This window comes from Mandrillus leucophaeus, unplaced genomic scaffold, assembly GCF_000951045.1.
Source record: "Mandrillus leucophaeus isolate KB7577 unplaced genomic scaffold, Mleu.le_1.0 Scaffold134, whole genome shotgun sequence".
NCBI classification, from domain to species: Eukaryota; Metazoa; Chordata; class Mammalia; order Primates; family Cercopithecidae; genus Mandrillus; species Mandrillus leucophaeus.
This window is the reverse complement of record NW_012101299.1, coordinates 2541357-2557154: the sequence shown is the minus strand read 5'-3', so window position 1 is coordinate 2557154 and position 15798 is coordinate 2541357. Positions and strand designations below refer to the sequence as shown.

The 15798-nt window shown below is 38.5% G+C and overlaps 1 protein-coding gene across 2 annotated transcripts in view; it reads right to left on the bottom strand.

The window, feature by feature from the left end:
* RBM33 (RNA binding motif protein 33) overlaps window positions 1-15798 on the bottom strand; it is a 141873-nt gene that overhangs the window by 89921 nt on the left and 36154 nt on the right. For both annotated transcript variants that reach the window (XM_011973081.1, XM_011973082.1), the window contains exon 5: window positions 13761-14079. In XM_011973081.1, coding sequence (XP_011828471.1) covers window positions 13761-14079 — 319 coding nt within the window. The remainder of the gene's footprint in view (window positions 1-13760; window positions 14080-15798) is intronic.

Below are 15798 nucleotides of genomic sequence, written 5' to 3'. Positions count from 1 at the left end.
TAAAGTACCAAAATCTCAGGATTTTTGCTGGTTTGATACCATTATTTCTGTACTACTGAGTGTTTGAAATCAGAAGGATGCCTGCAAGGTACATGCTGCACCACACTTTCCAACAGAACCAAAGCCAGCTTCCTTAGGACATCTCTTCTCCACTCCCATGAAGCTCTAGAGCAGCACTTCTCCAATTCAATGCCCAGTCATCAGTGGCAATCATGTTGAAAAGCAGATTCTGACTCAGCAGATTCAGGGTGGGGCCTGGAATTCTCCACTTCTAACAAGCTTCCAGGTGACGCCAACACTTTAGGTCCACAGACTGAGTAGAGTAGCAAGGCCAAAAGGGAGGAAAAGAAATCACTACCAACAAAGCAAAGATTCTACAAAGTCATTTTCAATTCAACTATTAACAACTGTAAGCACAGTTCAAAGACTTTCCAAACAAGTGTAATGTAAAACAAGACAGCACTGAACTTAATATAGTTTATTCTGCATCCAAATCTCCATCTAAGAAATTTAAAGAGGATAAAGATGAGTTGAAAATTGTTTCTTCCTAGATATTTACCCTAGAGAAATGATACCTTATGTTCAAACAGACCTATAGGAAAATGTTTATTCTATTCAGGATCACTAAAACTGGAAACACTTAAATGTCCTTCAATGAATGGATGGATAAACTGTTGTGCATCCAGACCACAGAATGCTACTTCGCCATACAATGGAATGGCCTATTGATACAGCAGGGATAACATCATAAAGACACCATTATACTGAGTAAAAGGAGTCAGTCTCAAAAGGTTATACACTGCAAGGACTCCATTTATATGATATTCTCCAAGGAGCACAATTATACCGGTAACCAGTGGTTAGGAAAGAAGGAAAGGTATAGCCACAAAAGGATAGCACAAGGAGTATTTTTGAGTGATGGAACCATCCTAGAATGCAAACTTCTGGTCCAAATCTTGGGGCTCAGTTAATCCTTCAACTACATCAAAGACTAGGGAAACCGAACTGACAGACACCAACCACGGCTGATACCACTTGCTTGACTGCAGACCATTTGACGATATTCACTAAGCTTGGCTTAACTCTTCAGCCACTGAAGAAATACTACCTCTTATTTTAAATACGGGGCTTAAAAAAATCCATCTCCCTTGAGATGATTAACCTATCTGCCAAAATGTTGATCTTCCGTATAATTTTTTTTTCCCCAAGACGGAGTCTTGCTCTGTTGCCCAGGCAGTGGTATGATCTTGGCTCACTACAACCTCTGCCTCCCGGGTTCAAGCAATTCTCCTGCTTCAGCCTCCCGAGAAGCTGAGATTACAGGCGCTCACCACCACGCCTGACTAATTTTTGTATTTTCAGTCGAGATGGAGTTTCACCATGTTGGTCGGGCTGGTCTCGAAATCCTGACCTCGTGATCTGCCCACCTCGGCCTCCCAAACTGCTGGGATTACAGGCGTGAGCCACTCCGCCTGGCCTTCTGTATAATTTTTTAACAAATATTACCTAGCATGCCATTGACAAGCTACATTCCACTGATGGGTAGTGTGGGGCTACAATATAAAAACCAAACTATCCTAAGATTATGTTGTGTAAACATTTAAATGTGCATGTAAATCTTTCACTTCACTATAGACACTGCCAAAAATAGTCAAGGTTTGATTTTTAGTTACTGATTTATTGTGAAAACCTCAAAGATTTATTTTTAATTCTTAATACAGAATGCATATGAAAATCACCATCAAAGTACTTAAAAAAACAGAGAGGTCCACGTAGGCTTTATTTCGTAAATGTAGAAAGAACTGGAAAAGCAAAGAGGGAACGATACTCAGACTTGTATATATTTTGAAGTTCTCCAGTTAATTCCGAAATGAAACTATGATCTCAGTGATTTGAAAGAAAATTGAATATTCTATCCCAAAATCTAAACAGAAACAATGGGTAATTCTCTGAAACACACACATACACAAATGTAAAAATATATATATATATATATAGAGAGAGAGAGAGAGAGAGAAAACATTGCTTACAAAAAGTTCACAGAGTTTTTAATGCTTATTGATAGAATAATTGATACATCATCAAATAAAAATGGAAGTCATTCTACTAACAGTGAAAATTTATGGGTAGGAAAGACTGAGCAAACTGTGCAAAAATTAGAAGAAAAAGAATTACAGACCAATGTCCTTCATTAATACAGAAACAAAATCCTTTTTAAAAGTAAAAGTACACGGAATCTCACCAAATATAAAAAGGATAATACATCACAACCAAGTGGGGTTTATCCAGAAACAGGAGGTTGATTTAACATTCAAAATCAGTCAAATCTTACCTGAAGAATTCCAAATCTATGGAGATCCTCCTCCTCCTCTTCCTCCTCCTCCTCCTCCTCCTCCAGGAGGTGGGGCTTAAGTTCCTTTCCTCCCCTCTCCCCACAACCCCTTCCCCTTAAGGTAGCCTAGACTTAGTGACTTGTTTCCAAAGAACAGAACAAGGAAAGAGAAAGCAACATTACAATGAAGAAAACTGGCAGACACTGTCTGACCCAAGTGACCAGGGTGGGCGCTGCCAGGGACGCTGTGGATGTCACGTGCCCAGTGGCACAAGGGTTCCATAGTGTTCTTTCCAAAATCCACAACCTCAGGCTAATCATGAAAACAGCGTCAAACAAACCGAGATTGGGAGACATTGTACAGGATACTCAGCCAGCACTTGCTAAGGCTGTCAAGGTCATGAAATACAAGGAAACACTAAGAAACCGTCGCACAACAACGGGGAACGGAGAGACAACAATGGGGTACGTGGCTTGGGTCCTAGACCAGTGAGAGGCCATGAAGAGAAAAACTAGTCAAATGGAAATAAAATCTGGAACATGGTTCATCATTTTTTTGTTAATTTAATTCACAATAACAAAAGCCATATAATTATCTCAACAGATGGAAAAAAAAAGCATCAACAAAATTCAATACCCATTTCTGATTTTTAACAAAATCCCAGCAAACTCAAAATAGAAAAGAACTTCTTCAATCTGATATAAAAACGTACAGCTAGCATACTTAATGATGAAATAAACATTTTCCCCTTAACATCAGGAACAGGCAAGAATGTCTGTCCTGAATGTTTGTTTCTGTTCACACAGTACCAGAGGTCAATGATACAAAAGAAAGAAATAAATGGACAGATTGAGAAGGAAGAATTTTAAAACTGTCATTATTAACAGGCAGTATGATTATTAAGATGTTAGTTTTTCCCAATTTGATTTAAAAACACTATCCATTCTCTATCAAAATCCTAACCAGACTTTTAAGTAGTTATTCATAAGTCCATTCCACAATTTATACAGAAATTCAAAGGACCATCAATAGCCAAATTAATTAAAGGAAGAATAAAATTAGTGGATTTACACAACGTGCTTTCATGTTACAGTAATCGAGACTGTATAGTACTGGTATAAGGATACAAAAACAATGCAACAGAAAGAGACTAAAACCTAACTTTATTATCAGGACAAGCACTGTGGCGCTCCAAAGGGAAAGGAAAGTCGTTACAACAAATAGTTGTGAACAATTAGAAAAACGCATGGAAAAAACGGAGTGTCATACCACACAGGCACACACACACAGCATTGAAAAAACGGAGTGTCATACCACACAGGCACACCCAGACACAGACACAGACACACACACACACACACACACGTTGAGAAAGATCATAATCTTAACTAAAATTATACTGTAAAGTGTCCAGAAGAAAACAAGATAACAACTCTGGAGTAAACAAAGATTTCTTAGGTCACAAAATTCTTTGTACTTCATCAAAATTAAAATTTTGTGCTCATGAAAAGATATATTTAAGAAAATGAGGCCAGGCGTCATAGCTCACACCCGTAATCCCAGCACTTTGGGAGGCCCAGGCGGGCAGATCACTTGAGGTCAGGAGTTCAAGACCAGCCTGGCCAACATGGTGAGACCTTGTCTCCACCAAAAATATAAAAAATTAGCCAGGTGTGGTGGTACGTGCCTGTAATCTCAGCTACTCGGGAGGCTGAGGCAAGAGAATTGCTTGAACCCAGGAGGCAGAGGTTGCAGTGAGCCGAGATCATGCCACTGCACTTCAGCCTGGGTGACAGAGCGAGACTCCGTTTCAAAGAAAAAAAGAAAATGGAAACACAAGCCACAAGCTCAGAGAAAATATTTATAGTACGAATATGTAATATGTAATTATCTGCCAATGTAATGATATCCAGAATATACAGACAACTATCTATCTAGAATATATGCAGTATGTATGCATACATATTCTCCCTAAAAAAGATATATGTGTATGTAGAAAATATATGTATAGACAGCATATCTTTCCTCTGAAAAATATACAGGCTATATATAGCATATATAGAAAAAAAAAGACAACCCATTTTTTTTTTGAGTGAGAGACTAAAACTAGAAGCAAAGAAGATACACGAAAGTCAATCACTCATGGAATGGTGCTCAACATCATTAGAGGTCAGATAAACGCAAACCAAAACCACGATGACACACCCACCGGAAGGATTACATCAAGAGACTGGCAACATCAAATGATGAGGAACAATGGAGACTCCCCCACATTACTGGTGGGAGTGCCAAAAGGTACAGCCACTTTGGAAAACCAATGGCGGTTTGTTATAAAAGTAAACATACCTCTAGACTGTCTCAGCAATTCCACTACTTGTTAATAACCAAGAGAAACAAAAAGACACATCAACAAAAAGATGGATAATATGGATAATATGATCCTTTTAGTAGCTTTATTCATAATAACAAAAAAACTGGAAACAACCCAAATGTCTACCATCGGGAGAATGAACAAATGGGGTACATCCATAAAACGGAATAAATTATTAATACACACAACTACTTGGATGAATCTCAAAAACATGTTGAGGAACAGAAGCAAGACACAGGAACACACACACTAGATGACTACATTTAGGTGATGTTCCAGACTGGGAAATGCCCATCTAGGTATAGAAATAAGAAAAGCTTTACTCAAGGAGTCAGGACTGAACAGACAAAAACATTCTGCGTAATGGAACTGTTCCTTATCAGCCAAGGGATAGTAACTTGCATGTATATATGTATCAAAACTTACTGTACACTTTACATCTACGCTTATCTCTAAATGTAAACATTATCACCATTTCACAAGTATTTTAAGTGGTGCAAAGATGTTTTTAAAGCTTCTCTCATTTCTTCCTTTACACATGCCAAAACGATCTGAAAATGGCAAGTCTTTTTAAATAACTATGTTAGAAGACAATGGTATAGTTGGCACTAATGTGGCCGCATAACTAAAAAGGATTGATATTTAGTCTTTATAATTAGATCTAACTTGTTTCAAATATAGTGATTTCTCCATATGAATCAAGCAAGAACATTAGTTAAATAAAAGGAGTCACCTAAAATAGGCTTTTCAATTAAAATTAATTAATTGCTTTTAAGTTCTATAATTAAGATTCTAATATAGACCTTCACAGAGCTCCAAGAATGATGTGGAAAACTGCAACACACTTTCTGCCGGTCTGAAGCAATGCAGAGTCAGGCGTGCTGCAACACTGGTGGGGCACAGCGCACAGCGGGCTGCTCAGCAACAGCAGGATGCTCAGCAACACGCAGAGGTTTAGGAAAAGGAGTCCAGGGACTAGGAAGACACCAAAACAGAGGGGTATGTGGCCCATTAAAAATGGTGCTCCTCCCTGAGGACTACATAGTTTATCTAGACTTCTAAAAAAGATGGATCACAAGCCCGCCAAAACCAAATCCTACAAAAGTTGAAATACTAGCAACTTCTACTTCTCAGCACTTAAAACAGTATTATGTACATGAGTTTCCAATAATTATCTCATTGACTAATATTCCACAATGCAGCAGAAAAAAAAAAAAAAAGACCAAAATATTTATTGCTAGTGTAAAAGACCAGCACATTACCAGCCTCCAGGAAGGACTACTGAAAGTCCTAAGATCAAGAGCATTACAAAGAACCTGCCGTCATCACAAAAGCAAGCAACATAAACAAAGTAAACTAAAACCATCAAGGAAAGGATAAAAAAAGTAAATATACGAATACCTTTTAAAAATATTTTTCAACAGTAAATTTAAATTATGAGATATACAGTTTAAAAGTAAAAAATAAATAACACATCTAGCAGATGGTATAAAAAAGATAAAATACTTAATATGGATGAGCTCTTTCTGCTAGAAAGATTCATACTGAAAACAACCCTTAGGAAGTTACATGTGAGAGTGTCAACAGCAAAAAAAAAAAAAAAAAAAAAAAAAAATCACAAGAGTGAAGCAAATGCAACTTCTAGTTCTTTGCCTTCCAAATTGAAGGGTCAGCATTTTAACCACCTTGTGTTTCCCTGTCTCTTCATATTTTAAAAGGAAAGAGAATATTTCTTTACTTATAAAAGTTATTTTGCTTATAGTAAAAAAAAATTTAAATCAGAAAATATTGGAATACAAAGGCTAAATAATTCCATCATTTAGCAGTAATCATTATTACCATTTCCATCTGTAACTACATAGACTTATTTTTTTGAGAATTACACACACACATTTAGATCTGCAGTTACGGGGGAGCAGAAGGGAAGAATTTTATCATCTTGCTCTTTACACTTAATGCATCACGAGCACCTTTCCAAGCCAAACAGAACTAAGACAACACTTGGTATACTGCATTCCACTTTAAGGTTAGACTGTGATTTAGTCTTCTATACATTGGTTCCATCTATTTTCAATGCTGCAAACAAATACTTGATACATATACCTTTGAACACAGATTAATTCTTTTGGATAAATTTGCTAAGGTGGAATTGATGGGTCCAAGGACAAGAGCTTTAAAGCTTTTAACACTGTCAAGAACAGTGAAGAGTGTAAGATTTTACTCTACTTGTAAGTTAACAAGTTAGCTGGCCACCATTTCATGGAAGCTGTAAGAAAGCTAAGACTCTTTGTCAGAAATAAGGAGACTAGGAGAATGTTGTTTGTATCACTAGCAGTAGCATTCTACACCAGCTCCAAGAGGCCCCACTCCCAACTGGGCCATGTGAAGAGAGCCAGGTGACCCTGCACACATAGGAGGTTGTGTTACAGGAGGGACCTCACTGCACAGGAAGCCCTGAATGTGTCACAATGGGCAGGAAGCAAGCCTGCCCTTACTCCAGAGGAAGACACTGCATCTGGAGCTGTCAGATACACCAGAATCCTCCAAAAGGTATTCTAGAACAAAGGATAGGCAGTGATTTGTTCACTTTGCTCACAAAACCTGCAGCTAAGCGAAGGACCCTCAGAAAACTGTCTCCTGACAATGTTTCCAAAACACTCTCTCAAGTGAATCAGACTACATCTGGTCAATAATTCTGAGGTCTGTCTATATTAAAGTAGATTAAAATTCTCCATTTTCTTTTAATTTTTATTGAATATGTCTTCATACACTCATTGTTCATTTGCTTATTCAAGTCCTGAATTATTGTCTCACATTATTTGTCCTCCTTTTTCTCCCTCCTCTACCACACGAGAGACACTGAAAATCAAAGAAAAAAAATCACCTTTTTTTCTGGACACAGGGACTCACTCTGTCACCCAAACTGGAGGGCAGTGGCGCAATCACAGCTCATTGCAACCTCTGCCTCCTGGCCTCAAGTGATCCTCCAACCCCAGCCTCCTGAGTAGCTGGGACCACAGGTGCCACCACACCTGGCTAATTTTTTGTACTTTTGGTAGAGATGGGGCTTCGCCATGTTGCCCATGTTGGTCTCCTGAGCTCAAGTGACCCGACCACCTAGGCCTCCCAAAGTGCTGGGATTACAGGCGTAAGACACAGCACCCAGCCGGGTCACCATTTTTTATAATAGTCATCTTTTGTTTTAATATTTTAATGAGTACAGTCCAGGAATTGAAGTTAAAAGCACCTAAAACTAGAAGGTACTTCCAGAAGGCACCCAGGCAATGATAGTACATGTTAACATTCTTATTCTTTAACTGCCTTACAATAAAAGTTTACATAACCATCTTTTGAAAACTGAAATCTACAAAACCTTTCTCTATTTTAAGATATGCTATAGAGTATCAGGGAAGAATAAACAAAATATTGTTATCTAAAAACTAAAATAAATTACAAGGAAAAACGAACAACGAAATTAGTTTTCCAACTTCAAAATACCACAAACAAAAAGGACATGAAATTAAAAGGCACCGAATTCCTTGGTTTCTCTCTCAACTATTTACCACGAGGAATGATCTCCACGCAGTCTTCTAATTCTCTCTCCTTTACTGGCTACTTAGATTTTTCTCAGATGTCTTCTGCCTGAATTACCCCTTTGCAAGTTTAACCTAGGCTGGTGCCAGCTTTGTAATAAAGAGAGTGCTACAGAATACAGTGATGAACAAGACACACCTAAGCTCTACTCTCTGTGTGCTTTTAACATCTTCTTTAGCTTTGTCTTAGTTCCTTGGACATTCTTCCACAACTGCAGAATCTGGGTAAAGAGTTCTTTGTGTTATTCTGTCCTTTCTCTAAGTTTCAAATTATTTCAAATAGCAAGCGAGAAAGAGAGAAGAAAGCACACACACACAATATCAAATTTAGTTTGGTGGAGGGGGAGAAAGGGTATGAGCAAGAAGTGCTTCTGTTTTGTAATGTGCACAGCATACACATTCATAGACTGTCATAGTATTATTTACATTAGGGGGAAAAGGGTAAAGAAAATATTTTCTGGGCTGAGTGTCTAAATCCTTGAAATAACACCTAAAGTAAATGGCCTAAGCCAGTAAATATCAGTTTTCATGGCCTCTTGACAAAAGATGAAAACAGTATTAAGAAACACTCTTGGGAGGTTCTCAGGCTGAAGAATGACTTGTGGCTTGCATGTCTGGCCCACAGGAGCTGGTTCTGGGGTAAGAGAACAGCAACCATTGAACTCTATGCCTCACCCCATCTCTCAGTACAAATGGCATCTACCTTTCAAGACCTACCTCAGAGTTCAGAGGTTCACCTCTGCCATAAAGCCTCGTCGACCCTGAATCTCTCTCCCCACGGGGTTTCCTCGGTGAACTCCTAGCACTGGCTCTGAGCCTCTCTTAGGTGGTTTTACTTTTTTTGTTTTCACATCACAGGTATTTACACGTCTTTTTTCTCCCCTACATTAGACCCCAATTTCCTTGAAAGCAGCAATCAAGCTTCGTCATCCTTACTTCTTCAACACTAAAAATGCACCTGATTACAGAAACCTTGCAGTATTTGTTGTATAATGGTCCAAATTAACTGTTATTGACTAATTAAAAAGAATCACAGCACTGCTTTCAAAGCACTAACATACACGTCACATTTCTGAAAGATTTCCACCCACATCCCCACAAAACATTTACAACACTCTAACACTTACACTCTACACACTATGCGGAAATCACAGCACACCAGAACTCACTTCCCAAGGAGCCTACAAAGATCAGGTTTTTCACTATCCACTCACAGTTCAAAGATAAGTATCGACTTTCACTAATGCTAAAAAGATGCTCATTTTAAGTCCGGGGGGAAAACAACAAACTTTCTGACTCTTTTTAAAAGATGAACAAATACCTCTTCGGTCGCAGGAGCAACCTGCGCATCAGTAAAATCTCATCTAATTCATCTTCAGCCACAGTCTTCCTGCTCTCGCAGCCCTTGTTCCCCACCACAAGCCTGCAAGTATTCTTCATCCTAACAGCCATTAAAGAGAAAATAAGTTTTTCTCATACAGCTTCGGGGTGGTTTTTTACGCACTTTTCGTCTTTATGATTCATGCTTAATAATTGTAGAAAGTTTTACTATGGTGATTAGCTGACTGAGCACAAAGCACGAGGCCCACAAATACGTGTTAACGCAAACAAAGCATATCACGCTGGCCCAGCCACCAGAGCAAGTGCCGTGGGCTTCTGCTTCAAACTCCAAGTGCCCTGTCACACAGCTCCTCTGCAAATCAACAGCACGGAAGAGCCACCTAAAGACACGGTGTACGTGCTCTCACAGACGAGCTTAGCAGCAGCAGGGGGCTGAAATCATGCCCAACTCTACTTTTGTGGCAATGTAAGACAACAAAAGCGCCAGCAATTAAACAGAGGAGATTTTTAAAAATCACATTTAGTATGCTTCTGCATTAGGCCCCCTTCCCAAATGAGAGGAAGAGTCCAGGTTTTGTATGAAACTTAAGGGGTGTATTAGCAAGCAAGCATCCCTTCTGGGTAGATGGAAGAAAGCAGGCAATCTGGCTGCAGACGACCACAACTGCGGAGAAGAAAGAAGGGCTTCTGGTACTGCAACAAGCGACAACATCTGACCCTACTCAGTGCAGGTGGACATCCCAGGGTCCCAGGCTACTTGCTAAAAAATGAACAGTAAAATGGTTCCAAGGCAGACAACCTCAAAGAGTGAACCACCTACAGAAATTTAACAACTACTGTACGGTACATGACAGTCTCATCTAGAACCCCCAAATAAAGCAGCTGTATTTAAGGTGACAAACCACCTTAGTTCCCACAATTCTTTAAAGACAATCTGAACACAATGCATGTCATTTCCAGAAAACACTGTTAGCGCCCTATCAAAATAAAAACTATCACTACCCATGAATCACTGGAAGCAGGACATTCAGATTTCAAATAAAGCCAAATAAATGATGCTAATCCAAATCTTCAGCCAGTGTACAATGGAGTACAGTCCACACCCCTGGATTCTCACTGGGAAACAAAAATCTGCTACCCTTGACATAAAATGTCAACCTGAAGTTGTTTTTACAGAACAGTAAGGTCTCAATCTATGTTAATTTTAAAGGCCTTAAATAAACTTATTGCACTTAAAGGTAGAAGTCACCCAACAATTTTCTAATATTTTGTTGACTAAACCAATACACACTCCTTACTAATATAAAAGCACACATTTTCAAATGAAATCACAATCCTCTCCCAAGAAGAGCACCAGCAAAATTCACAGGAAAGAACAGCAGAGCTGTGCGTCCAGCTTTATTGATATCTCTGGACCTCCCTTTCTTCATAGGGAACCGCAAACCTTCCCACTGTACATTCTGGGGTTTCATGATTCTACTCCCAGTTATGTACCAAAGCCTCTCCATGTGGCTTTACACGTAGGTTCCAACAGATCCACATTTCAGAGTTCAAGTCTGGCTTTAGAATGGGGGGTTAACAAACCCAAGGGAGAACAAACATCACAGTCATACAAGCCATTTAATAAACTAAAATACCATTGGGGTACACAAAGACACAATCTGCTCATGTGTTCGTTAGTCTAAAGGTGAATAAATCATCTGAGCTTCAGTGACAGCCTCAGAAGACAGAGACAGAGAGGCTCCCACTGCCGAGCAAGATAAGAGTACCTCCCAATTTAATTCTCTGTGTATCTCCTCCTGTCCAAAGAAGCGGCAATTTCAGACCATTCAGACGTTATCATTGTGATCATCATAAAACAAGAAAAGAATGACCACGGCTAGAACACATGTATTAAGATGAACTGACAGTGCTCACAGAGAGACATTTAACTACTACTGCTCAACTTTAAACTTTACAACTCTCCATGAAAACATTAGGACACTTTCAGAATGTCTAAGTATTTTTTTTTTTACTTTAAGACTTTAATTCTGAAAAAAAAAATCATTTTAATGTGGAAGAGTACTATGAGTATTATTAAACTGACACCTTTTCTTCTTTTCAAAACTTGAATCTTAGACCACAAGATGTTAGATAATTAAGTTGGATTTTATTACAACTGGGGCCTATGTGTAACCTCAAGTTTGACAATGGAATACAAGAGAAGGAAATTCCTCACTTGGAAATTCTCTTTACAACAAACTCTGCAAGAACACCAAAGTGAAAGAGGACTTCTATGTGGCTGTGCACACGCATTCCTTCAGGCACCTTCCACACTATGATCTGTGCCGCCTAGTACTAAATTCACAGGCAAGGCCAATGTTCATGATACGGTTTAGCAGTATTTGTGTCCGCAGTGCTTAGACATCAGTAAAGACTTGTTGGACTGCTGAACTTACAGGAGGTAGGAACCCAGGACGATTAGCCAATCATCTTATTTTACTGATGAGTAATAGAAATAATAAAACACTCTAGGCAATAACTAGGCACAATTCTAAAAGATCTTGGTTTAATTTTCAAAAAGCATTTGAAATTACAGTGTCTCACTTTAAGGGCATACAAACACACCAGTAAACCAGAAGGCACGTGCCTACACTAGCGAAGAATTACTAGAACAAATTATTACAGGGTTATGGAAATAACAAGTTCCCCATGATGCCTTTTACATGATTCTATTTACCAAAACTACAAACATTTCTCATTACTGTATCTACCAAAGGGCAAATATTAACCAAAACAAAATTAAATCTTAAAACTATTGAGCGCCAGGGACCGTGGCTCATGCCTGTAATCCCAGAACTTTGGGAGGCCGAGGCAGGTGGATAACGTGAGGTCAAGAGTTCGAAATCAGCCTGGCCAACATGGTAAAACCCCATCTCTACTAAAAACACAAAAATCAGCCAGGCGTGGTGGTGGGCGCCTATAATTCCAGCTACTCAGGAGGCTGAGGCAGGAGAACTGTTTGAATCCAGGAAGTAGCGGTTGCAGTGAGTGGAGATCACGCCACTGCACTCCAGCCTAGGCGACAAAGCAAGACTCCATCTCAAAAAAAAAAAAAGAAAAACTATTGAGACACCTAAATACAATCATGACTGGAACTAAATACTCTAAGGTTCCACATAAACAATTAATCCTTTTCAAAATTACTCATACACATGACCAAAATTCAGCAACTTCTAAACCATTTTTTTGAAACGAAAGCTTACCCTGAATAAAGATGTAAATACAGAAAAGCAGAGCTACTCCCACTGCAAATGGGCTCTTTAAGGTCCCAATTTTGCATACTCCTGTCACCATCCCAACAGCCCCAATCACTCGGCCCCCATGGTGTTCCCAAAACCCTAAGATTCTACTACAGCTACTGAGATCACATCCTTCCCTCATAAATTTTGTTACATGCTTATTTTAAAAAAACAAATCTCTTTTGATCATGAGGCATTAAAAGATGAGAATCCTACACTAGTACATTTTTTCTTTCTTGTTGGTTCAACTTTGAAAAAAAAAACAACTACCTACCAAAATAATCTTTCTGAAATAAAAAAATCAGCACAATCTTGCTTCCCGATTATAGATAACGAATTATATGTGACATTTCCTAAACTAACCTCCAATCTCTTTATTCAGGTTTAGACAGTTCTCAGCTACAAAAAGGATGAATGAACAGGACATCAATCACTTTGGAATATTAGCACCTTAAAGATGTCTTTAGCAGGTCAATAATCTTTTCACCTTAGAAGGACTTTATCAGATCTTGTCTAAAGCCTGGATAAAAGCTCTGCATTAAGTACTCCTAACAATTGACAGTGTATCCCCACAACACAAAGCTGTTTTCTTCCTTAGGGTACAATCCTCAAGGTCACGATTCTTTGCAGCCTTCCAGAATGACAAAGGAGCATTACCTCTGGCCAAACAAGCTGTCAACACAAACTTTGTCATAGCTCAGATAAAGAAACTGGCAGACAGTGATAATAAGGTCTAATTTCCCCTCCCTCCCTAGGGAGGTAAATAGATTTCAAATCAGTCTAGAAGCCTATGCATGGGAAGCCAGGTTATCTTTGGCCATACAAAGGAGAAAAGACTCACCGTAAATTCATCTAAAGGTTCATTGATTTCGATGTCTAACACTTCATCGGTGTAAAGTTGCTCCTCCTCTGGCTCCTCCACATATTCTATTTGGTCTTCCGTCAACTCAGCTTCGTGGCCTTCATACTGTCCTTCTTCTGGGTACTCTTGAGTATACAATTCTGACCCATCAGATTTGTGATAAACCAGTTCATCCTCTCCTTGTTCTTGTTCGTACTCAGACTCCTGTTCTCCAGATTGGTCGTTAGTGTTGTCGGACAGTTCAAATGATGTAACCATGCCAGATGTAGCATTCAGACTAATTGTAACACCCTGAGAACTAGAGAGGACAAAAATACAAAAAAAAAAAAAATAGCCAACGAAGAGAGGAGCTCAAAACTAAATCATTATATAAACAGCTGTTACAAAGATTTAAACCATGACTGGTAAAAAGTTATTCCAGTTACTGACAAATGCATATTAACTCCAACAGTACTCAAAGTGCTATGCAGAGCCGTGCCCTAAGCCCTTAATGCATACAGCAGAGCTAACTGTGCTATATGGAGCTGGCCACAGACTGGCAATGCATATAGCGCCTCTACTTATCATCAACGGCAGGTTATTTGACCAAAAGAATTAAATCAACCACAGATGAAACACATCTGACTGGCAAAAGTCTAAGACTGAAATCAAATAGACTATATTTCATTCTAATTTACAGAATGAAATAGAAACTGCTAAGATTTCAAAGTAAAAACAGGAGTATTATTCTATAAGCAGAAAATCAGAGTTGGAATTTTAAGAACAATTTTTCTTCTTTACATCTATGATAGAAATTATAAACTCCTGTTTAAGAAAATCAAAATATTAAAAATTTGTGTGAAAATACATTTCAGTGTTCAAATAGATAAATTTATATTAGTCACAAATATCTTTAAAAATTGTTCATAATTTCTAAGTAAAATAACAACGGTTTTGAAACTGCAAAAAAATCATGTTCCACCTATTAAATCATAACAGTTGCACAAACAATAAGATGCAAGATAACATTTCCCATGCAAGATGGTGCAGATAAATCTATGTTCACACATAGCACCCAATCCTAACAAAAAATTAATACACCTCTTAGACTTCAAGATACTGTGGCTAAAAAACTTCAATGATGTATTTCTAAAAGGCAATCTAACTCAAAAGATCAAAATATAACAATGATGTCAAAGAATGGAATTGGGAAATTTATCTGACTGGTAGAATAATTTAAAACTTATTTTTACCTATAAAAATTACTTTATGTTAGAAAATGTTACAAATCCATGGCTCAATAATAAATGGCATATATTCATTAATTACATTTATAACCAAGAGCTTGTCTACATTTTCCCGATGTTTCCTCATGAAATTAAAAAAATTATTCCACCTACCAGAGTGTCTCTCTCCTCGTATAATATAGCTTACTATATGTCAACAACAGAAAGATATTCATCATACCAGTCAACTAGAGTCTAAAGTATCACCTCCCAAAGTGTCCAAAATAGTAATTCAGTAAATGATATCAATAAACTGGCTAAAATGAAAACAAATGCAGCAACACCAAACTGCAGGAGAGTTAAGAGTTCTAGGCCACTGCCCTCCACCCAAATAAAGCAATTCTTTAAAAGAACAGTAGATATCCGTACTAAATGTTCATAACCTGCACTGAACAGAACTCACAGAGATCATTAAATGAAAGACCTACTGATTTTTTCTTTTTGAGACAGAGTTTCACTCTGTCTCCCAGGCTGGAGTGCAGTGGCACGATCTCGGCTCACTGCAACCTCCACCTCTCAGGATCAAGCAATTCTCCTGCTTCAGCCTCCCGAGTAGCTGGGACTATAGGCGTGTGCCACCATGCTTGGCTAATTTTTAGTAGAGACAGGATTTCACCATGTTAGCCAGGCTGGTCTCCAACTCCTGACCTCAAGTGATCTGCCCGCCTCAACCCCGCAAAGTGCTGGGATTACAGGCGTGAGCTACAATGCCTGGCCAAGAACTACTGATTTTAAACAGCTGCTCTGTTTAC